The sequence below is a fragment of the Rhinoderma darwinii genome, chromosome 4 (genome assembly GCF_050947455.1).
Source record: "Rhinoderma darwinii isolate aRhiDar2 chromosome 4, aRhiDar2.hap1, whole genome shotgun sequence".
Lineage (NCBI taxonomy): Eukaryota > Metazoa > Chordata > Amphibia > Anura > Rhinodermatidae > Rhinoderma > Rhinoderma darwinii.
The window spans coordinates 125,627,523-125,650,728 of NC_134690.1; the positions used below are offsets into that span (position 1 = coordinate 125,627,523).

Here is a 23,206-nt window from a genome sequence, read left to right on the forward strand (position 1 = left end):
TCTGCTGCAATAGCAGATAGGGGCTGCAAAATCTGGTGACAGAGCCTCTTTAAGGTGACCGATCAGCTGTAAAGGCTGTGTATACCTTTTCAAACAATTTTTTTTTTTCTCCATTGTATATAAAATAGTCACTATTTTTTGCAATTATTCTTGATATATTTTACCATTTTGTGCCTATAATCAAACCCTGTGTAGTCTATAGACACGAAAGTGTGTCAAATCGGCCGTGATAAACCGCTATTTTTCACGGCCGATTTGCATCTGTGCGGGACCTGGTTTCACAGATCCCTCAGATTTGTCTATTGAGGGACCCGAGAAAATGGACAAAAATAGGACATGTCCCATTTTTTTTAATGGCCAATTCACACGGTCCATTAAAACAATGTCAATTATTTTTCAGATTTGTGGCGCATTTTCACCTTGGATTTTGTGCAATTTTAAAGTGGCTAATCTGCCACGTGTGGACTTAATATTAGTCATACTCCCATCTATTCCCTACTTTTTGCCCGCCTACGTTTGGTAGGCTAGCAAGAAGTAAGGGATAGATGGATGGGAGTATGACTGTAATACCTTTATTCTGTAGCAATGGAGATACAGATCTCCATGAGAACTGTACATACAAAACGGAAATTATTTAAACGAGACTATTTGCAAAGTTGCTTCATGTTTTGCAAAGTTCTACTTGGCCCTTAGGCCAGGATCGCATACGGTTTTGATGCAGTTTTTAGCTCCGTTTTTTGAGCCAAACATAGTAGTGGACACTAATGCTGCATGCACACGACCGTTGTGCCTCTCGGATCCTTTTTGACGGCATCCGAGTGGCACCCGATAGTCTTCACGGACCCATTCACTTGAGCGGGTGAATCAGGTCCGTGACAAATGGTCCGAGTCTCCCATCCGTGGAAAGATATGACATGTTCTATCTCTCCTCGGATCACTGAAGGGACTCGGACAGCACACACGGTCGTGTGCATGAGGCGTAAAAAAAGGAGATGCATCAGTTTTTTCTCTTCATACCTTTCCTTCCTTTTGGATCCACTTCTGGCTTTGGGTTGAACAAAATGAACCAAAAACTTCTGCCAAAACTGCATCAAAACTCTGTGTGTGTGATCTTGGCCTTTAACAGTTTCCTGACCGCTGGCTGTTTTTTTACGGCCAGCGGTCAGGGTCTCTGAAGTCCGCCGTATAGACTAATTACGGCAGCACTTGAGAGTGTGCACTTGCGATCGCGTGCACACAGCCCTATGCCCTGGCTGTTGCTAACAGCACTGCGCAGTGTGTCAGGGGCCAATCTTTTGGTCCCTGAACGTGATCGCTTAAACAACTAATCACAGTGATCACATGCATTTCAATGTAAAATATAGTATGCACGCAATCGAATGCACACAGCCCTGTGCCCACGCTGTTACCAATAGCTCTGGGAACTGGGCAGAGTATCATGGACCAATCTGATGGTCCCTGAACAGCGATCACATTTGTTTTATTTTAACATTTCTGGCAGCAAATCTCCTGCCTCTTTTCTTCTCCTCACACATTGTTTCACTGTGAGGAGAAGAAGAGACTTGCTGCCAGAAGAATACTGTGAAAAAAAATATAAATACAGTGTTACACATCAATACACTCTTTGTATAGATAGATTTCTATCCTATCTATCCTATCGGCAAGTAGGGGGAAAAAAAAAAAAAAAAAATATATATATATATATATATGTTTATGTATATGTATATGTGTATGTATATATATATTTATATTATAGAGCGAGATATGACGTTAATCTTTATAAATTGTGTGAAAGCGGGTCACGATATACCACCACCTTCAGAATTTATGAAGGGCGGGACCGCACAATGTTCCTGGATGCCCCCCTGATCTTTCCACCAGCAGTAAGATAGTGTGGGAGATAATGCAGCCTCTGCTTCACAAGGGGTACCACCTGCACTGCGATAATTTTTATTCCAGTGTGTCCCTGTTTAGGCATTTGCATGCTGCAAGGACTGGGGCATGTGGTACCATGCGCAAAAACCGAATTGGTTTTCCACAGCAATTAGTGGGGAAGCGCATGGTAAAGGGGGACTCCTGTGCTTATGCATCTGAAGAATTGCTGGCGGTCAAGTTCAGGGATCGCAAAGATCTGTATGTGCTAAGCACTATTCATACTGCAGGAACAGTGGCAGTGAGGGAAAGGGGGGCAACATCGGACAAGCACAAACCAGTGAGCGTGTCCGAATATAACAAGTACATGGGGGGGGGGGGTGGATTTAATTGACCAGGTTTTACAGCCATATTTAGTGAAACGCAAAACAAAAAAGTGGCCGTTTATCTTCTGTAGGTGGCAATCCACATTTCATTTGTGCTCTATAAAAAAAAGACACATATCTGGATTTCCAGGACAAAGTTATTGAAGGCCGCATATTTGACGTTTAGGACACCAGAGTATGCCCCCAGTCTGAGGATGTAAATCGACTGACAAAGAGATTTTATCACTCGCATTCCCCCAACACCAACTAGAAGCCAACCCAAGAACAAGTGCCGCATCTGCAGAAAAGATAGGCGCCGCAAAGATTCCTGATATTTCTGTCCCTCGCAACCAGGCCTATACGTTCACCCAGGTTTTAAAAAATACCACACTGTTCTGAATTATTAGATTTTAGTTAATTAGTTGAAAATATATTTGCCCTACATTACTTTTTGTATTTTTCCCCTGATTTTACTCCAAGGGTGAGGGAGGGAATGGGTGGGGGGTGGATGTCATGTTTGCATATTTTCTAAAGTTCATCTGCTGGAGAGTTTTTTTTTTTTCTTCTTTAGGTACAGCTGCTTTGTATTCTGTATACAGAGCAGCTGCATCTAACGCTGAGACCTGAATCCGTCAGGTCAGCGGTACTCACGGGTTCAGCTCGATACCGCTGACCTGACGGATACAAGTTTCAGCGCTAGATACAGCTGCTCTGTATACAGAATACAAAGCGGCTGTATCTAAAAAAGTAAAATCATTTAATAGAAAGTTGCACTGATGCACTTTTTTATTTAAATAAAAAAATGTGTGTGTGTATATAGATAGATTTCAAAGGTGTACATAGCCTTTAACCCCTTCCCTCTTTAGCCACTTTTGACCTTCCTAACAGAGCCTCATTTTTCAAATCTGACGTGTCACTTTATGTGGTAATAACTCCGGAATGCTTTCACCTATCCAAGCGATGCTGAGATTGTTTTCTCATGACACATTGGACTTTATGTTACTGGCAAAATTTGCTCGATATGTTCAGTATTTAATTGTGAAAAACACCAAAAATTAGCGAAAAATTTCAAAAATTAGCATTTTTCTCAATTTAAATGTATCTGCTTGTAAGACAGGCAGTTATACCACACAAAATTGTTGCTAATTAACATCACCCATATCTCTACTTTAGATTGGCATCGTTTTTTGAACATCCTTTTTATTTTTCTATGACGTCACAAGGCTTAGAACTTTAGCAGCATTTCTCACATTTTCAAGAAAATTTCAAAAGGCTATTTTTACAGGGGCCAGTTCAGTTGTGAAGTGGTTTTGAGGGCCTTATATATTAGAAACCCCCAAAAAGTCACCCCATTTTAAAAACTTCACCCCTCAAAGTATTCAAAACAGCATTTAGAAAATGTCTTAACCCTTTACACATTTCACAGGAATTAAGTAGAGGTGAAATTTACAAATTTCATATTTTTCTGCAGAAATAAATTTTTAATACAATTTTTTTTATAACACAGAAGGTTTTACCAGAGAAATGCAACTCAATATTTGTTGCCCAGTTTCTGCAGTTTTAGGAAATATCCCACATGTGGCCGTAGCGTGCTACTGGAATGAAGCATCGGCCTCAGAAGCAAAGGAGCACCTAGTGGATTTTGGGGCCTTATTTTTGCTAGAATATATTTTAGGCACCATGTCAGGTTTGAAGGGCTCTTGCAGTGACAAAACAGTAAAAATCCCCCAAAAGTGACCCCATCTGGGAAACTAGACCCCTCAAGGAAATTATCTAGGGGTGTAGTGAGCATTTTGACCGCACAGGTTTTTACAGAAATTATTGGAAGTAGGTCGTGAAAATTAAAATCAACATTTCTTCAAAGAAAATGTAGGTTTAGCGATTTTTTTTTTTTCTCATTTCCACAAGGACTAAAGGAGAAAAAGCACCGCAAAATTTGTAAAGCAATTTCTCCCGAGTAAAACAATGCCCCACATGTGGTAATAAACGGTTGTTTGGAGACACGGCGTGGCTGAGAAGGGAAAGAGCGCTATTTGGCTTTTGGAGTTCACATTTAGCAGGAATGGTTTGCGGAGGCCATGTCACATTTACAAAGCCCCTGAGGTGACAAAACAGTGGAAACCCCCAACAAGTGACCCCATTTTGGAAACTATACCCCTTGAGGAAATTATCTAGGGGTATAGTGAGCGTTTTGACGCAACAGGTTTTTTGCATAAATTATTGGAAGTAGGCCCTGAAAATAATAATCTACATTTTTTCAAAAAAAATCTAGGTTTAGCTAATTTTTTCTCATTTCCAGAAGGACTGAAGGAGAAAAAGCACCACAAAATTTGTAAAGCAATTTCTCCCGAGTAAAACAATACCCCACATGTGGTAATAAACGGCTGTTTGGACACACGGCAGGGCTTAGAAGGGAAAGAGCACTATTTGGCTTTTTGAGATCACATTTAGCAGGAATGATTTGCGGAGGCCAGGTCACATTTGCAAAGCCCCTGAGGGGACAAAACAATGAAAACGCCCAAAAAGGGACTCCATTTAGGAAACTACACCTCTTGAGGAATTCATCTAGGGGCGTAGTGAGCATTTTGACCCCACAGATGTTTCATAGAATTTATTAGAATTGGGCAGTGAAAATAAAAACAGTCCTTTTTTCTTCAATAAGACGTAGCTTTAGCGCAAATTTTTTCATTTTCTCAACAAATAAAGGAAAAAAAGAACCCAACATTTGTAAAGCAATTGCTCCCGAGTACGGCAATACCCCATATGTGGTCATAAACTGCTGTTTGGGCAAACGGCAGGGCTCAGAAGGGAAGGACTGCCATTTGGAGTGCAGATGTTGCTGGATTGGTTTCTGGGCGCCTGTGGGCCCAAAACAGTGGAAACCCCCCAGAAGTGACCCACTTTTGGAAACTACACCCCTCAATGCGTTTACGAAGGGGTGTAGTAAGCATTTTAACCCTGCAGGTGTTTTGTAGAAATCAGCCGAGGGAGCACCATTTGGCTTTTGGAGAGCGGATTTTGCTTGGCACTATATTTGTTTGAGTATTGCTGGTGTTTTATAATGTGTGGGTACATGTAAGCGGGGCGGAGTATATAAGGGGCATAGTCAGGTGGTATAAAAATGATCCATAGATGTGTGTTACGCTGTGAAGCAATCCTTTCCGCACAGGCCAGTGTCGCACCGATAAATGGTGTCATTTATTTTCCCCTTTTGGTCCACACTCCGCGCCTTTTGTAGTTTGGGGAATTTTGCTGGGAAAGTGTTGTCCTGGTATAATACGGGCACCGTCTCTTCCAGCGGATATGTTTGGGCTCTCCCCTTCCTGGTTCCCTAATTTTAGGTCCTTGATAAATCGCCTCTTGAAACAGAAGAAATGTTCCCCTCGGGCACAACTGCATATTTTTTTATTTCCTGACTTATTGGAGCCATAACTAATTTTATTTTTCATAGACGTAGCGGTATGAGGGCTGGTTTGCTGCGGGACGAGCTGTAGTTATTATTGGTACCATTTTGGGGTACATGCAACTTTTTGATCACCTTTTATCCTATTTTTTGGGATGCCAGGTAAACAAAAAACGCAATTCTGGCACAGCTTTTTTCGTTTTTTTTTATACAGCGTTCACCATGCGTTATAAATTACATGTTAACTTTATTCTGCGGGTCAGTACGATTCTGGCGATACCTAATTTATAGCACTTTTTCATGTTTTACAACTTTTTGCACAATAAAATTACTTTTGTAAAAAGAATATATTTTTTCTGTCGCCAAGTTGTGAGAACCATAACTTTTTTTAATTTTTTTGTCGACGGAGGTGTATGAGGGCTTGTTTTTTGCGGGACGAGCTATAGGTTTATAGGTACCATTTTTGGATACGTGCGACTTTTTGATCACTTTTTATTCTAATATTTGTAGGGCAAAGTGACCAAAAAACAGAAACTCTGGTGTCGTTTTTTACGTTTTTTTTTTTTTACGCTGTTCACCGCGTGCAATAAATAATATAATATTTTGATACCTCAGGTCGTTACGGTCGTGGCGATACCAAATACATATGGTTTATTATTATTTTTCAATAATAAAGGACTTGATAAGAGTAAAAGGGGGATTGTGTTTTATTTGATTACTTGAAACTTTTATTGTTTTCAAACTTTTATTTTTTGCACTTTTTTTTACACTTTTCTTCAAGTCCCACTAGGGGACTTGAAGGTCCAACGGTCAGATTTTTTTTTTTTCTAATACATTGCACTACCTATGTAGTGCAATGTATTAGATCTGTCAGTCATTCACTGACAGCAAGCCGATTAGGCTTCGCCTCCCGGCGGGGCCTAAATCGGCTTCCGTAATGGCAGAGCAGGAGACCATTGTGTCTCCTGTTGCCATAACAGCAGTCGCCAGTCCCGATTGCCTCTCAGGGCTGGCGATCTGCTAGTAACCGCTACGATCAGCAATCGCTTTCGATTGCTGCATCGAAGGGGTTAATGGCAGGGATCGGAGCTAGCTCCGGTTCCTGCCGTTACAGGTGGATGTCAGCTGTACAGTACAGCTGACTTCCACCGCTGATGACGCCGGATCAGCTCCTGACCCGGCGCCATCTTGCCGGCAGCTACGGAAGCCGATCAGGCTCCGCCGCCGGGCGGATCTTGACCGGCTTCGGTGCTAGGCAGACCGGGAGGCCAGTATTAGGCCTCCGGTTGCCATTGCAGCCACGGGAACCCCGGCATTTTCATTGCTAGGGCTCCGATGAGCTGCAAACACCTTAAGTGCAGCGATCGCGTTTGAGCGCTGCACTTAAGGGGTTAATGGCGGGGATCGAAGCTAATTTCGGTCCCCGCCGTTAGTCGGATGTCAGCTGTAAGATACAGCTGAGATCCGACGATGATGGCACCGACTCAGCTTCTGAGCCGGTGCCAAACATTTGACGTAAATGTACGGCATTTTGCGGGAAGTCAATGCTTTCCATGACGTACATTTACGTCAAATGTCGGGAAGGGGTTAAGGACACGGGTAATTTTGGCCTTCAGGACTTAAAGTAAAAAAATTATCCTCCAATGTTTTTCTTAATTTTTTTTTTCCATGGTTAAAATATAGTTTATTGTGTGGGTCAAGACTAGTGTAGAAATAATTAAAAATTATGTTTCATTGTTTTTGTAACTTTGATGAAATAATGAATATAAATTGCTTTTATTTTTGCGTTGCGGGGTGTTGTTTTTTATATTTTTTTTTTTAAATGTACTTATGGGGTAAAATGGCTTAGATCAGTGTGATCTCTGATCACGCCCATCAGTGCAGGAGTGTGGCTGTCAATCGGCCACACTCCCGCTCTTGTGCCGACAAGATCAAAAATGACGTACGTGTACGGCACTCTGAGGTGAGGGGTTACGTGGGCCTGTCAACAACGAACATCGATGGGATTTTGATTTTCGACCACTAAGACACCAGCATGCCATTATACTGTTGGACAGAGGGACATGTTTAGGACCTTATTCATTGTTTTAGCATTTGGTCTAAAAAGAAGTTATAGTACAGCGTGCGCCGTTTGTAAATTACCGGAGAAGGGTCTTGTGATCCCCACTGCATCCTGCACATGCTCAGTTCTCACAAAGGAAAGTACACCTGTCCTCTCTGGTAATTTACAAACTGTGCACGCTGTATTATAACTTCTTTCTAGACTAAATTCTATAACGGGCAGTTTTGAGAGAGGCCACGTTTAGGACATTATTTCCCAGCAGTTTAACGAAATGGTGGTGGTTTAGTGTACGAAAAACTAGTGACTGGTTCTCTTTAAGATTCAGAAAAATCCTGAAGCCAGAATATTGAAAAGATTCTATAATTTTGTTATTTCACTGAACAATCCGTGAGGTTTCGTGCGCACACTGAGCCAGGAATGAATGCTTTTGAGTTATCAGCTCTGATGCCTAGAGAATTGTGACTGCAGCTCTTCACTACAATATAGGCAGTAAATCACGATTTGCATAAAATAACTAATTTAATGTATTTACAAATTTACGCAATATTTTTATATCCGGTCCAGGTCAAGACATCGCCAGAGGTCTCGCAGCCGTAGCAGTAATCACTCCAATCGAAGAAGATCTCGCAGCAAGTCTTATGATAGAGAAAGGGGAAAAGGCAGAGTGAAGAAGACAAGAGAAAAAGAGAGAAGAAAAGAAAGAGAGTCAAGTTCCAAAGTTGGGTAGGTCTAACTGAATACCATGTATACTAATAAGTGATATTTATTTTCAGATTTTACATATCGACTGCTTTTTAATGCTGAAGGGATCTAGGTTAGCTAAAGCGCTGATTTAGGAGCTGTTGGAGTAGACTCAATATGCTGTTTTGTCCCCTATGCTTTATACTGCACCTTTTGCTTGTTTTAAGTGGATGCTGTATATAAACACAAGCCACTGTTAGACCATTGCACAACTTCTTTTTTATAATTCCTGCAGGATGTCGGGGCATGGAGTCCATTACATCAAGGAATTCTTGGTTTGGGATGATTATAAGCTGGTAGCAACTCAACTGCTATGATAAAAAGATTATCCGGTGCATACAGAGGCACATAAGTCTCATTCAAGGGGGTCCTCGAATTGCTCCTTAGGCCAGGATTACACACGCCGTTTAGATACAATTTTTGGCTCTGTTTTTTAAGCTAGAGCCAGAAGTGGAACCAGTAGCAAAGGTATAACGAAAATACTGATGCATCTTCATTCTTTTGTGTCCACTCCTGTGTTTGACATATGTGTGTGATCTTGGCCTTAAGGATGCTAATAATGACCAGTAAGCAATAAAAGTGGTTGTCAAAGATGACATTTTTTTTTTTTTAGTTAGCCCTTTTATTCATTCAAGCAGATCTGCTATCACAATATGCTGCCCTATTTAATGACCGACCCGCTCCGCTATTATACAATATAGCACAGATCATAATTATGTGCCGTTTGGTTAATAGTCATGAAGACAAAATACAAAAAAAACTCCTAGTTCGTCCACTGTATTCATGAGAAGAGCGTTACGCGGACAAATTTTTTTTTCTTATTTTTAGAGGATTTGTTTAATTTTATTTTAAAAACGATCCCTGTGCTTTTGACCACAGACTGTCTGACAGGCACATGTACCACATATTCCCCAGGTCCTTGTCTGCCACCCATAGATACTTTCAACGAGGAACTCTAGATGGAAGAAGTTACCCTAACCATCAAATCTCTTCAACCTCACAAAGTCCCTGACCCAGTTTTATACCACTTTTTAGAAAATTTCAGATGTCGTCTTAACCTCCTTTAATTAAGCAAGTCTGCCAACCTGGTGCCACAGGTGATCTGACCAAAAATTACCAGATTTCACTAAACATTGTCAACTTGAAAATCACCAAAAAAACAAGGTCAACCCCCACTATTCTGCAACTTTTTATTTTTATGTTCCAGAGAACATGCAATCTGGTACATGCTTCTGTACACTGATAAGAATATTGTATTCCCTTACCCCTTCGTGCTTGGATCCGCTGGCTGACATGATGTCTGGACCAAAACATCAAGGTCATCACCATTGGCTGAACTGTCCAGAAATGTGGATTATTTGATGATTACCATTTCTCTTTTGTGTCATTCCCCCTTCCCCTCGATATCTCTTCTGAAAATGTATTAAAGTGTAGCTAAACGTTCGACAAACTTCTGACATGTCAAAAGTTTGGATTGGTGGGGGTCCGATCACTGAGACCCCCACCAATCTCTAGAACGAAGCAGCTGAAGTGCTCGTGTCAGCGCTCATCTGCTTCGTGTCTGTTCGGCTATTTCCGGAAATAAATGTATCGTGTACGGACTCAATACAAAGTCTATGAGCCCGTACTTTCCGGAAAAGTAGGACAACAGCACACATCTTCAAATCTTCAAAGTGGTTTTTATTGTCAAGACATCCACAATCGACAGGCAACGTTTCGAACCATAGTGAGTGAGGGGTCTTTGTCAAGCCTGACAGGCTTGACAAAGACCCCTCACTCACTATGGGTCGAAACGTTGCCTGTCGATTGTGGATGTCTTGACAATAAAAACCGCTTTGAAGATTTGAAGACGTGTGCTGTTGTCCTACTACTACTTTTGAAAATTTACATCATGCCGGAGTGGGTTTGCCTGGCTTGACAGCGTGCACCGCACCAGATTCGGGATTAGTGCTGCTTCAAAAATTATTTTTCTCTTGATAACATACAGAGGATATGTCATAATTGTCAGATAGATGCGGGTCCCACATCTGGGACCCGCGCCTATCTAACAGGGCCCCTAATCCCCATTCTAGCTTTTTGTGCTTACGCTGCCTCCCGGCCATTTAGGGGGCCCCGTTCTACCTCTGGGACCCGAATCTGTCTGACATTTGACATATCTTGTGGATATGTCATAAATGTTCTTCATGGGAAAACCCCTTTAAGAGCGAACTGAAAATACAGCATCCTATACGTAAAGCGGATACAATTGCAGGTGAAGTAAAATGATGGAAGTTAAGATGAAGCGTATTACAGAATTGTGAACTATAGGCCAATATAGACTAACAACCAGGCACTTTGTCGACTCTGGGTGGTGGTATTGTACAAGACCGGTAAATATATTCCCAAAAGAAAAACTAAATTAAAAGAATTTGAAAATATAACCGTAATTATTCTAATCTGGGCAGGCAGATATATGCCAACATGTCCGCTAATGGCAGGTAAAGCTAGTGCTACTGCTACTCGTATGTTTTTGCTCAGCTTGTGTGTATATATACAACCGCTTTGTGAATGCATTCAAGATCTTTTTTTTTTTATTCTTTAGACCATTTAGAACCGGGGCCTTCTTTAATGGTGGCAAACCAGGCAATTTGTCAAGGTCCCTGATCCCTTGAGGGTCTCTAAGGCTGGATTTACACAGGACAGAAATTCTGCAGATTTTCTGTGCGGAAAATCCACAGCGGATTACAGTCTCAGCCATGTGGATGAGATTTTAACAAATCTCATCTACATGCTGCAGAACATTTTTTGATAGTAAAAAATCAAAACATTCTTACAATTTTCTATTCCGGAGCATGCTTGTTCTGTTCTGGATGTTCACTGTGGATTTCACCTTTTTCATCATAGAAGAGGTAAAATCTGCACATAATGGGTGCGGATTGTGTTAGATACGTGCCGGAAAACCTGCAAATTACCGTCCCATGTAAATCCAGCCAGGGACTATGTTCACACAGGGTGGATACACTGCAGAAAAGTCTGTAGGATATCTGACCCAGAACTCGCAGCGAACTTATACCAAATTGTTTCGCAGATTTTCAGCCGCGTTTGCCTCTGCGGAAAGCAGAGCCAAGAAAAAAATAAATTGTCGCCTCTCTGGCTTTGCTATAGCAACACGTACCTTCTTTCCACGTCTGGTCTCCATGCAGACCTGATAAAATCTGCACCGCAGGTAAATTTAAGCAGGTTTTCTCTGGATTTTTTTCCGCAACATCCGGATGAGACTTCAACAGATCTCATCCACTTTGCTGTTACTGTAGTACACGCCAATTTCCCTTCTGCAAATCCACCCCGTGTGAACATAGCCTTAGGATGACTAAAACAGGCTGACCAGCCTGGAGAAGTGCATAAAGAATTGTACACCAGGTATTCAATAGGTAATTTTCGAGCTCTAGGACACATTTTTCATCTCTGCATTCTGGATCATGTAACTTTTTTTTTTTTTTTTTCGTGTTGGCGTAATTAATTGGGGTCTTGATTTTTGCAGGACATGTTGTACTTTATATTTCTTGTGGGATATGTATACTTGACATTACATTTTTATTGAATTTATGGGGTAAAAGCAAAAAAAACCAAAAAAAAATCCTCCATCCTATTTCATTTTTTTTCATCCCGTTTATTGCTCGCCTCAACAAAGTATATCAATTAATGTATAAGTTGTTACGCTCATGTAGGGTACTTAATGTTCTATGTATTATTGTAAAATATATTTAATGAAAGATAAACTATGTTTTGTGGGTTGTTTTTTTTGTTTGTTTTTTTGTTTGTTTTTCACTTTTTTTTTTTTTTTGTGTCCCATATAGTGACTTAAATATTTTTTTACTGACATACCTATATGCCCACATATTGTTCCTGTGCATTGAATTACAAGTATAACCTAAAAGGTCTATACTAGAGTCAGCCCTGGGGACCTTCATCAGGTCTTGGGCTATCTCCATGGTGACGCTGGCCTAGCGATTGTCGCCAGGACCAGCGATCACCGTTACAACGTACTATCCTCGTTGTACATTTCTGTGATCATGTTTGTTTGCAGTACTAAAGAGGTTATCTGTCAGGATATGAGTTTTCTCCTCTGCATGACAGCTGTGTTCTCGCCGCTGATCTCGTGAATGCACTAGTAGATCATCATGGTATGGCAACTGACCTTTTCATCATGGAGCGGCAACAGGTTAAATAACTCTTGACCACCAAGGGTATTCCCATTAACCCCTAAATCACTTCAATCAACTATGGATGTTATTATTGGGCTCTAAGCAGCTGTTGACCACCAGGAATATTATTAACCATAATATCCCTGGTATTCTGAGTGGATTTAAAGTCAAACTCGGGTCCCTAAACCACCAGGGGTGTTCCAATTAATCCCTAAACCACTAAAGGGCTACTACCATTAAACCCCAAGTCCTCTTTGGACCACCATAGGTTTTATCAGTTTCCCATAAGCCACCATAGACCTTTTAGGTTTATTAATTATAGACCCATAAGCTGTTTTGGAGAACCAGGGATATGCAAACATAGTTTGTTGGTTGACATGCATACATTTAGTTCAAGCTTTTATACTTTATAGTGGCCATCTAATCCAAACAAAGGCATTGGCTTTCTTGCCGTGGAGTGAAAAAAATATTTCCAGACTCCCTACTGACAACCCGACAGATCCCTGGATCAACATTACACCGCGTTCCAAATTATTATGCAAATGTTATTTTTCGCTGATTTTCCTAAATAGTCGATGCAAATGACAGTCAGTATAATCTTCAAGCCATCAACCGTTGGAGTATAATGCAAATTTTATTGAACAAATCTCCTAATGATAACAGATTTTTTTTTTAGAAGTAAAAAACTCAAAATGCCCTGTTTCAAATTATTATGCACAACAGAGATCAAAACATTTTACAGGTTGTAAAGAGAACTAAAATGGAAATTTGTTGAATTTTCAGCATCAGGAGGTCATATTTACAGAAATCAAAAGCTCTTTCAATCAAAAAAAACTTAACAGGCCAAGTTACATGTTAACATAGGACCCCTTCTTTGATATCACCTTCACAATTCTTGCATCCATTGAATTTGTGAGTATTTGGACAGTTTCTGCTTGAATATCTTTGCAGGATGTCAGAATAACCTCCCAGAGCTTCTGTTTTGATGTGAACTGCCTCCCACCCTCAAAGATATTTTGCCTGAGGATGCTCCAAAGGTTCTCAATAGGGTTGAGGTCAGGGGAACATGGGGGCCACACCATGAGTTTTTCTCCTTTTATGCCCATAGCAGCCAATGACACAGAGGTATTCTTTGCAACATGAGATGGTGCATTGTCATGCATGCAGATAATTTTGCTACGGAAGGCACGGTTCTTCTTTTTGTACCACGGAAGAAAGTGGTCAGTCCTAAACTCTACGTACTTTGCAGAGGTCATTTTCACACCGTCAGGGACCCTAAAGGGGCCTACCAGCTCTCTCCCCATGATTCCAGCCCAAAAACATGACTCCGCCACCTCCTTGCTGATGTCGCAGCCCTGTTGGGACATGGTGGCCTTTCACTAACCATCCACTACTCCATCCATCTGGACCATCCAGGGTTGCACGGTACTCATCAGTAAACAACACGGTTTGAAAATTAGTCCTCATGTATTTCTGAGCCCACTGCAACCCTTTCTGCTTGTGAGCATTGTTTAGGGGTGACCAAATAATAGCTTTATGCACACTTGCAAACCTCTGGAGGATCCTACACCTTGAGTTTTGCGGGACTCCAGAGGCACCAGCGGCTTCAAATAGCTGTTTGCTGCTTTGCAATTGCATTTTAGCAGCTGCTCTCCTAATCCTATTAATTTGTCTGGCAGAAACCTTCCTCATTATGCCTTTATCTGAATGACAAACCAGAGAAAAAAAGGAGTCCATACATATCAATATATGAAAAAACTAAACATCTTTATTGTTATCAATAAAGATGTTTAGTTTTTTCATATATTGATATGTATGGACTCCTTTTTTTCTCTTGTTTGTCATATATTGTTAGAGTCCTTATCTCTAATTATTCATATGGGTGGTTGAGTGTTGTCTCCCACCTTTATACGTATTTGTCCTGTGAGACATCCCGTCTAATCTTTATCTGAATGAACCCGTCTGTGCTTTGAATCAGCCACAAATCTTTTCACAGTACGATGATCACGCTTAAGTTTTCTTGAAATATCCTATGTTTTCATACCTTGTCCAAGGTATTGCACTATTTCACGCTTTTCGGCAGCAGAGAGATCCTTTTTCTTTCCCATATTGCTTGAAACCTGTGGCCTGCTTAATAATGTGGAACGTCCTTCTTAAAGAGGCTCTGTCACCAGATTTTGCAGCCCCTATCTGCTATTGCAGCAGATAGGCGCTGCAATGTAGATTACAGTAACGTTTTTATTTTTAAAAAACGAGCATTTTTGGCCAAGTTATGACCATTTTCGTATTTATGCAAATGAGGCTTGCAAAAGTACAACTGGGCGTGTTGAAAAGTAAAAGTACAACTGGGCGTGTATTATGTGCGTACATCGGGGCGTGTTTACTACTATTACTAGCTGGGCGTTGTGTATAGAAGTGTCATCCACTTCTCTTCACAACGCCCAGCTTCTGGCAGTGCAGCACTGTGACGTCACTCACAGGTCCTGCATCGTGTCGGCACCAGAGGCTACACTTGATTCTGCAGCAGCACCAGCGTTTGCAGGTAAGTAGCTACATCGACTTACCTGCAAACGCCGATGCTGCTGCAGAATCATCTGTAGCCTCTGGTGCCGACACGATGCAGGACCTGTGAGTGACGTCACAGTGCTGCACTGCCAGAAGCTGGGCGTTGTGAAGAGAAGTGGATGACACTTCTATACACAACGCCCAGCTAGTAATAGTAGTAAACACGCCCCGATGTACGCACATAATACACGCCCAGTTGTACTTTTACTTTTCAACACGCCCAGTTGTACTTTTGCAAGCCTCATTTGCATAAATACGAAAATGGTCATAACTTGGCCAAAAATGCTCGTTTTTTAAAAATAAAAACGTTACTGTAATCTACATTGCAGCGCCTATCTGCTGCAATAGCAGATAGGGGTTGCAAAATCTGGTGACAGAGCCTCTTTAAGTAGTTTTCCTTTGATTGGGCACACCTGGCAAACTAATTAGCACAGGTGTCTGAGATTGATTGCAATGATCCAAAGAGCCCTAAGGGTATGTTCACACGGCCTATTTACGGACGTAATTCGGGCGTTTTGGCCCCGAATTACGTCTGAAAATAGCGCCTCAATAGCGCTGACAAACATCTGCACATTGAAAGCAATGGGCAGACGTTTGTTTGTTCACACGAGGCGTATATTTACGCGCCGCTGTCAAATGACGGCGCGTAACTAGACGCCCGCGTCAAAGAAGTCACCTGTCACTTCTTTGGCCGTAATTGGAGCCGCTATTCATTGACTCCAATGAATAGCAGAGCTAATTACGGCCGTAATTGACGCGGCGTTCAAGCGCCTGCACATGCCGGTACGGCTGAAATTACGGGGATGTTTTCAGGCTGAAACATCCCCGTAATTTCAGCCGTTACGGACCCCCGCCGTGTGAACATACCCTAAGACACAATACCATCCATGAGTTTAATTGAAAAACTAATAATTTAATGTTTATGACACTTGAATCCAATGTGCATAATAATTTCGAACACGGTGTATATGTGTTAATACCAGTAACCCTGAAATTTGTTTTTCTGAACAAAAATTCTGGAACTCTTTCTTAGCTCTGTCAACATTTTGAGCTATTACCAATTCCTGTGGGAGATTGTTCCATAATTTTATTTTTTATTTTTAAATATCTTTCTTTAGCTGCAAATGACTGTGTTCCCTTTGGGATCTACAAGTAGAATAAGTTATCGCAAAGGTTTTCTTGGGGTCCATTTACATGATTATATAAATGTAACATATCCCCCTTAGTCCTCTCTAGGGTTAATACATTAGTCTTAACAACCTTCTCTCAACTGAACGAAACCCCTAATTTTGTTTTTGATCATTCTTCATCTGCCTAAAATCTTTTTGCAACTGGTGCCCAAAATGGCTGTATATTACCGATGTGACCTCGCCGGTATTTTATAAAGTGGTAAGATAACTTCTTCCCTAGGAACCTTATTGCCGTTACATGTTATAATAAGTGAATAGTCTACAATAAAGAAGGATTTAAGTTAACGTTGGTCTATATAGTGTATAAATGGCATGTGTATTTTTGTCCCGAAATGTAGAAATGTCTGGACGACTTCCCGTGATCGTGTTAGCGCAAGTCTTAATTTGGTTTTAAAAAAGGTTGTCTTTGGAACCGTAATGAAAATGCTACTTAGAAATCTACATACATGCATGTCATTAATAATGTCCTCCAAGTGTTCTACAACATTATTATTCATTTGTATGGAAGGACAAATAAGTCATGTAAATTTCCTAAAAATAATTCCGCAGGTTGGTCGACTGTACATCACATATCCCCATGCTTTGTGTCCATTCAGTTAAGTCTTGGAAACGGGGAATATAATTTGCTTTGTCTATGCTGATCGTCCATCAGATAGATGATAATGCCGTTCTTCTGAGCTTTTATCCCTCACGTACTGTGACAGGACTCCTCTTCTGTCAGTGATTGCTGATGATCACCGGCATCTAAGTCTTCAGCATACAAATCTGGCTAACCGCTCACCATCTGAAGCCTCTGATGGAGTATACATATTTTATCTCAACAGCTTCCTCAGAAAATCCATGTGAGCTTCTTATCTTTTTGAGTGTATGAAGTTTGATTTAAACCAGAGTTAGGAAGTTGTATCATGATAATGTGGATGTTACTCATTTTAAGCATAGAGATATTAGCAATTCTATGTGATTGGTGAAGGCCATCTCTGAGCGTGGATATAAAATAGAATAATTTGATCAAATAGAGCCGAGACCACCTCCGTTTTAGGAGATTCTATGACTACAAATCTCTTCCTCTTGATAGCATTAGTTATTATGACGGCTACTTGAATAAACTCTTCTGGTATAAATTTATGGGAAGTTCTACCTAGGCCCTATGGAATTATTTAAATCGGAGGACTTGACTGTTCATCTGTTTCCCCTTATTACATTATCACGGCCTGGCTTCTTACTGCAGTCTCCTGAATTATTATATTACACTCAACGTTGTCCATTTTGGTAGAGTAAACCTTATCAACCATCGAGACTCCATCGGTGTCATCTAGCGGAGAGCATTTATTTGAATACAATTTCTTCATCACAGGTACTTGCATAGGGATGGCATCTATTTTGAAAATGGTTGCATTGAAAAAACTTTACTCTATTTGTTGGATATAAAAGTAACTGTTTTCCTTCTGCTTTTTTTAAATAAAAAAATAGATGCATTGAGCTGTTATTCTAGTAGTTCACACTTGGTATGCCGGTACACCTTTTCCTGTTTGCTTTTATTGTTCGTTGTAGTCAATTGAAATGGAAGCATTTCTCTCGCAATTATCAGCTTGATGGCCGGTTTCACGCCGTGCACATTTCTGCTTCTGTATTACAGCTGGAAATTCTGGCCCGTCTGAGGGTCTTATGACCCAAACTAGCCGCATCATAGGGGCTAATAATACTGTTAGTTTGGGTCGTCAGATCTGCTGTTGGACCAGGATTTGGATCCGTAATATGTAAATAGTGATGGCAATAAAATAGATTTGGCATGCTGCAAAGTTTAGGGACTTTCACACAGACATAGGCAAATGGACATATGTGGTTATTTAAACCGCTACCAGAAGATCTGTATTAAAGTGTCTGTCTTTTTTGGGACAAGGTGGGGGGCGCTTCTTTTATGAATACAGCAGATTCATAAGTAGAAGTCCACTGTGCCAAACGGGCCAATACTTTTTTTATTTTTATGCCTTTCGGACTAATAGTACAGTAGACCTGTCTCCCTTAAATAGGGCTGGATAGACCTGTCGCCTCCCCTGACATGTCTATTTTAGTAAATACTTGTATTGCCTATGAAATAACGATTCTGGAACATATTCTCTTAGTGACCAGCCTAGTTTAGGTCTTAATGACCATCTATTTTTTAACGTTTTTCCATTCTCACATTCAAAGAGCTCTAACTTTTTTTTTCTTTTTTTGCAACGACCTATCTTTATAAGAACTTTGCAGGACAGGTTGTATTTTTGAATTGCACCATTTTGGGGTACATATAATTTATTGAATAACTTACTTATTAACTTTTTTTGGGGGAAGAATAGAAAAAAAACACAGCAATTTCGCCACACTTTTTTTGCATCTTAAATTTACACAGTTTGCCGTGTGGTATAAATAACATAACTTTATTCAGCGAGTCGTTACGTTTGCGACGATACCAAATTTATATGGTTTTCTTATGTTTTACTACCTTTAGGCTATGTTCACACTGAGTTTTTTTACGCTGAAACCGCGCCGCAAAATTTTGTCAACAACGGCCCGAAAATGCCTACCATTGATTTCAATGGGAGGCGGAGGCGTCTTTTTCCCACGAGCGGTAAAACCGTCTCGTGGGAGAAAGAAGGGACATGCCCTATCTTCGGGCGTTTACGCCTCTGACCTCCCATTGACATCAATGGGAGGCAGAGAAAGCGTATTTCGCTGTGTTTTTATGCCCGCGGCGCTCAATGGCCGCAGGCGAAAAACGCTGCGAAAATCCGCGTGCAGGGAGAGGAAAATCTGCCTCCAACTTCAAAAAGACATAGCTTTACACAAAAAAAAAACCTTTTTTTTTTTTTTTCTTTGAAAATTATTTGTTTTTGTAACGCCATTTTTTAAGATCCATAACTTTTTATTTTTCTGCTGCCATTTCTCTATGTGGGCTTTTTTTTGTGGGACGACTTGTGTTTATAAGTACCGTTTTGGAGTACATGCGACTTTTTGATCAATTTTTTTATAAATTTTTTTTAAGGCAGGATGAACGGAAAACTGCAATTCTGGCATTATTTTGTATTTTATTTTTTACGGCGTTCGCAGTGCGGGTTAAATAATGTAATCGCTTTATTGTTGGGATCGTTACGGATGCGGCGATGACTAATATCTGTAATTTGTCTTTAATTAGTACCCCGTCTGCCATAGAGACAATCGGCACACCGCTATCGCATCGCGGGTGTGCCGGTGGGGTGAGAGAGGGAGCCCCTCCCTCTAAAACCACTCCGATGTGGTCCTCGCTATTGACTGCCGCATCTGAAGGGTTAAATGGGCGGGATTGATGTTGATTTCAATTCCGTCCGCTTGAGCAGGTCTGCTCCCAGCTTTCATCTGCCTCCAGTAGCTGAGAGCAGGTAGCTTTTACTGCTACCTGCGGCGCAGATTTATACTGATGCAGTGCCGTAAAAAGGCATATGCATCGGAATAAAGCCCGATAATGACTGCTGTGAAAAGGCGTATTGGCGGTCACTAACTGGTTAAACAACACTACTACATCTATATTTACTACTTAGTGACATCCAACGTACATTTATCTCTGATGTGTGCTACCCTAATATGGAGTGGGCTCGAGCGGGTTAACTCAGATCCCGGCCTTTTAACCCATAAAATACCGCAGTCAATAGCGACCACGGCATCTGAGTGTTTGCAAGTGGGCTCCGACAGTACCCTGCCTGCGACGAAAACGGGGGTTGCCATAGCAGCCAGAGGTCTATTAAATGCCTCCAGGTCTGCCATCAGTGCCCTACTATTAGGAAGACTAAAAGGAAAAAATAAAGTTTTTAAAAATGTAAAATAAACTTTTCCCATTTTACATACAAAATTCTGTAAATAAACCATTTTCGTCACAATGTGAAGTTGATATACTTTATAAGGCAATATGAAATGTGACGGGACAAATTCCCGTAGGATAATTGTTTGTGTCTGCATTTTGGAACCCATTATCAGTGTTTTGTCCAACTTTCATTTATCTAACCTATGCAACTTTCAACCATAATATTAAAGATAAACTGTCAGCAGTTTTGAGACATTCAAAGCAATGCTCTGCTCAGCTTCACTGTGGATTCACACATGCGTAATTTTATGCCAAGGATTTAACCACAGAAAATCAGCTGCAAAATCCACATTCTTTACGTACAGATCTTGATGTGGATTTGCCACAAAATTGCTGTGGATTTCACCCTTTGCATTATAAAAAATTGAGATTTTGTGGCAGACTTGCTGTGGTCAAATCCATAGCGTAAAATTACACCACGTGTGAATCCACCTTTGCGGTACACCCACATGTAGCAGATTAGTTGCGGCTTTTCTATCTGGATTTTCAGGTGGAAAATTCACTGCAGAAGGCTGTTGCAGGCAAGTGGATGAAATTGAATAAACCTCATCCACATGCTGCTGAATAACATCCGTGTGGAAGTCTTCAGAAATATCTACAATACATGCAGTTTTACTGCCGCTTGTGACGCACCACCAATAGGCCTGCTGAGCCTATCGCCCAGGGGGCCACATAAACCTGAAGCCTGCCCTGGGTGACTGGTTCATGGGTACTCAAGGCGCATTGATGCTCAGGGAAGCAAAGGCTAGCCTTTCATATGCCATTCTTAATAAAAAATTGGAGTAAAGTGCACCAGACTAAGAGGTGAAAGCAGGGAAAAAAATGGCGTAGAAAGGTTGATAATTACAGTGCATAGCAAATGGCTGCATATCTGAAAACCGGTCAGAGTGCCTATGCTGACCCCTGTCCACCGTCAAGTGCCTACAATGGGCAATGAGCATCAGCACTGGACCACAAAGCGTTTCAAGAAGGGAAGAGATGGCACCAGGATGCACTATGGGAAGATGGCAAGCTAGCGGAGGCAGTGTGATGTTCTGGGCAATGTCCTGCTGGAAACCTTTGATCCTGTCCGAGTGCACTTCATTATGGCAACAGTTTACCCTGATGGCAATGGCCTCTTTCATCAGGATAATGTGTCATGCCATACTGCAAATATTGTTCAAGAATGTTTCAGGATCGTGAAAAGGAGTTCAGTGTGTTGACTTGGCTTCCAATTCGCCAGATCTCAATTCGATCGATCGTATACGGGATATGCTGAAAAAACAAGTCCAATCCATAGAGGCCCCACCGCTTACAGGACTTAAAAGATCTGTTGCTAACATCTTTGTGGCAGATACCAGAGGACTCCTTTAGAGGTCTTGTAAAGTCTGTGCCTGGAGGGGTCCGAGTTGCTTGGATGGCATGAGGGGACCCTACACTGTAATAGGCAGGTGGTTTTTAATTGTTTTTTTGCTGAATGCTGTATTTATTCTACTATTGTTAACACACAAAATACTTAAATACCTGGTTGAACAACCCCCTGTCCATATGCCCTATTAGGGTTTATAGTAGTCATGGAGGGAGGGGCGTTTCCAGCTCTTGTTCTGGCCGGCTTGGCCCATCCCTTGTATTGCATGGGCGGCCATTCTTGTGAATGAACACAATGTAATACTACATTTCCCCTGCACTGGTGGTGACAACTTTCCCTGCAAAAGCTGTATCCCAGGGGTCCTGTGTGCAGCCCCCAAATTAAAGCGATTGTCTGTGATGCAGAGCAACTGCTTTATTACTGAATGAAAAGCACTGGTGGCAAGTATTCAGAGGCCGGCAAAGGGACAGCTGAAAAGTGGCACTCTGGGTAAAAGGTAAAAATCATTATTTTGTCCACAGAGGAGGCACCTACCTGTTTCTTGCTGATCTGAAGATCACTGGGCATCCTCTTGCAGGCCGCTCAGGTCCTGGTTGTCATGGTCCACATGGGAACATACACAGGAAATAATACTCCCATTTCTGATACAGATTCCCTAGTGGAAAGTCAAACCTGGAGAAGCCATAACATAAGCGGGTGGTAGACTGAACACCATAGTTCCTTAGCTTTCCAATACTTATAGTTCCTAACTTCTTATAAAAGGTTCCCCATCTCGTAGATCTATTGAGGAGGGGAAGAAACATCTAATTAATCGCCAGATTGATGAACATGGCTCCACTGGAATGAGCTCGGAATCCCTGCCTTGTGTCCCTAGGAGTATAAGTAGGTGTTCTTTGCGCACCGCACCACTTCTTATGCAGCATTTGATGTGTTATCAGTTGGGGATCCTGGCACAGGAAACACTTCTGTATCTCCTCTGTGACAACATATTTTCACAAACAAACTCCGGTTTCTGGACTTTTCTAGTCTGACAGCAGACGCTAGCTTTTTATTTGGAGCTTGTCATATTTTTTTTCCTCTTACATCCTCTTTATGCAGCAGGAAGTCATTTATGCTAATTCTCTGCTATTTGCATATAGGTTATAGAGTTCTGTGGAGCAAAGCATTCTCAGAACTCCTTTTAAGTGTCTGCCTAGATCAAAGCCGGTCTGTGTGATAGCTGTTGTCTGACACCAAGCTGAGCGGTGTTGTTTTCATTAAACATTTATCATACTTCCAATGCGACAGCAGGCAACTTTGTGCTTGGGTAACATGTTTTCATGCAAAATTTATTGAAAAAGACGAGACCTTGTAAAAAGATCTTGTTGCCTTTCACCAGTGGCGAAGGGTAAATGTTTGATTGGTGAGAAGGAAGTATATAGATTTACGGTACCCTCGCTGTTTGCACACCCTGCATCAAACACACTGATAAGATGGTTTTGCTAAATACTACAAGAGTGTGATATGTTTGGCAGATACTCCTTTATTAGGGTTTATATCCACCTTTGCCAAAATACATCATTTACTGCCATGTTTGAGTGGAAATTGAGCGACTAATTGAAA

At 41.2% G+C, this 23,206-nt stretch overlaps 1 protein-coding gene across 4 annotated transcripts in view; it reads left to right on the forward strand.

The window, feature by feature from the left end:
• RSRC1 (arginine and serine rich coiled-coil 1) overlaps nt 1–23,206 on the forward strand; it is a 287,852-nt gene that overhangs the window by 48,514 nt on the left and 216,132 nt on the right. For all 4 annotated transcript variants that reach the window (XM_075861537.1, XM_075861536.1, XM_075861539.1 and 1 more), the window contains exon 4: nt 8,267–8,425. In XM_075861537.1, the coding sequence (XP_075717652.1) occupies nt 8,267–8,425 (159 nt within the window). The remainder of the gene's footprint in view (nt 1–8,266; nt 8,426–23,206) is intronic.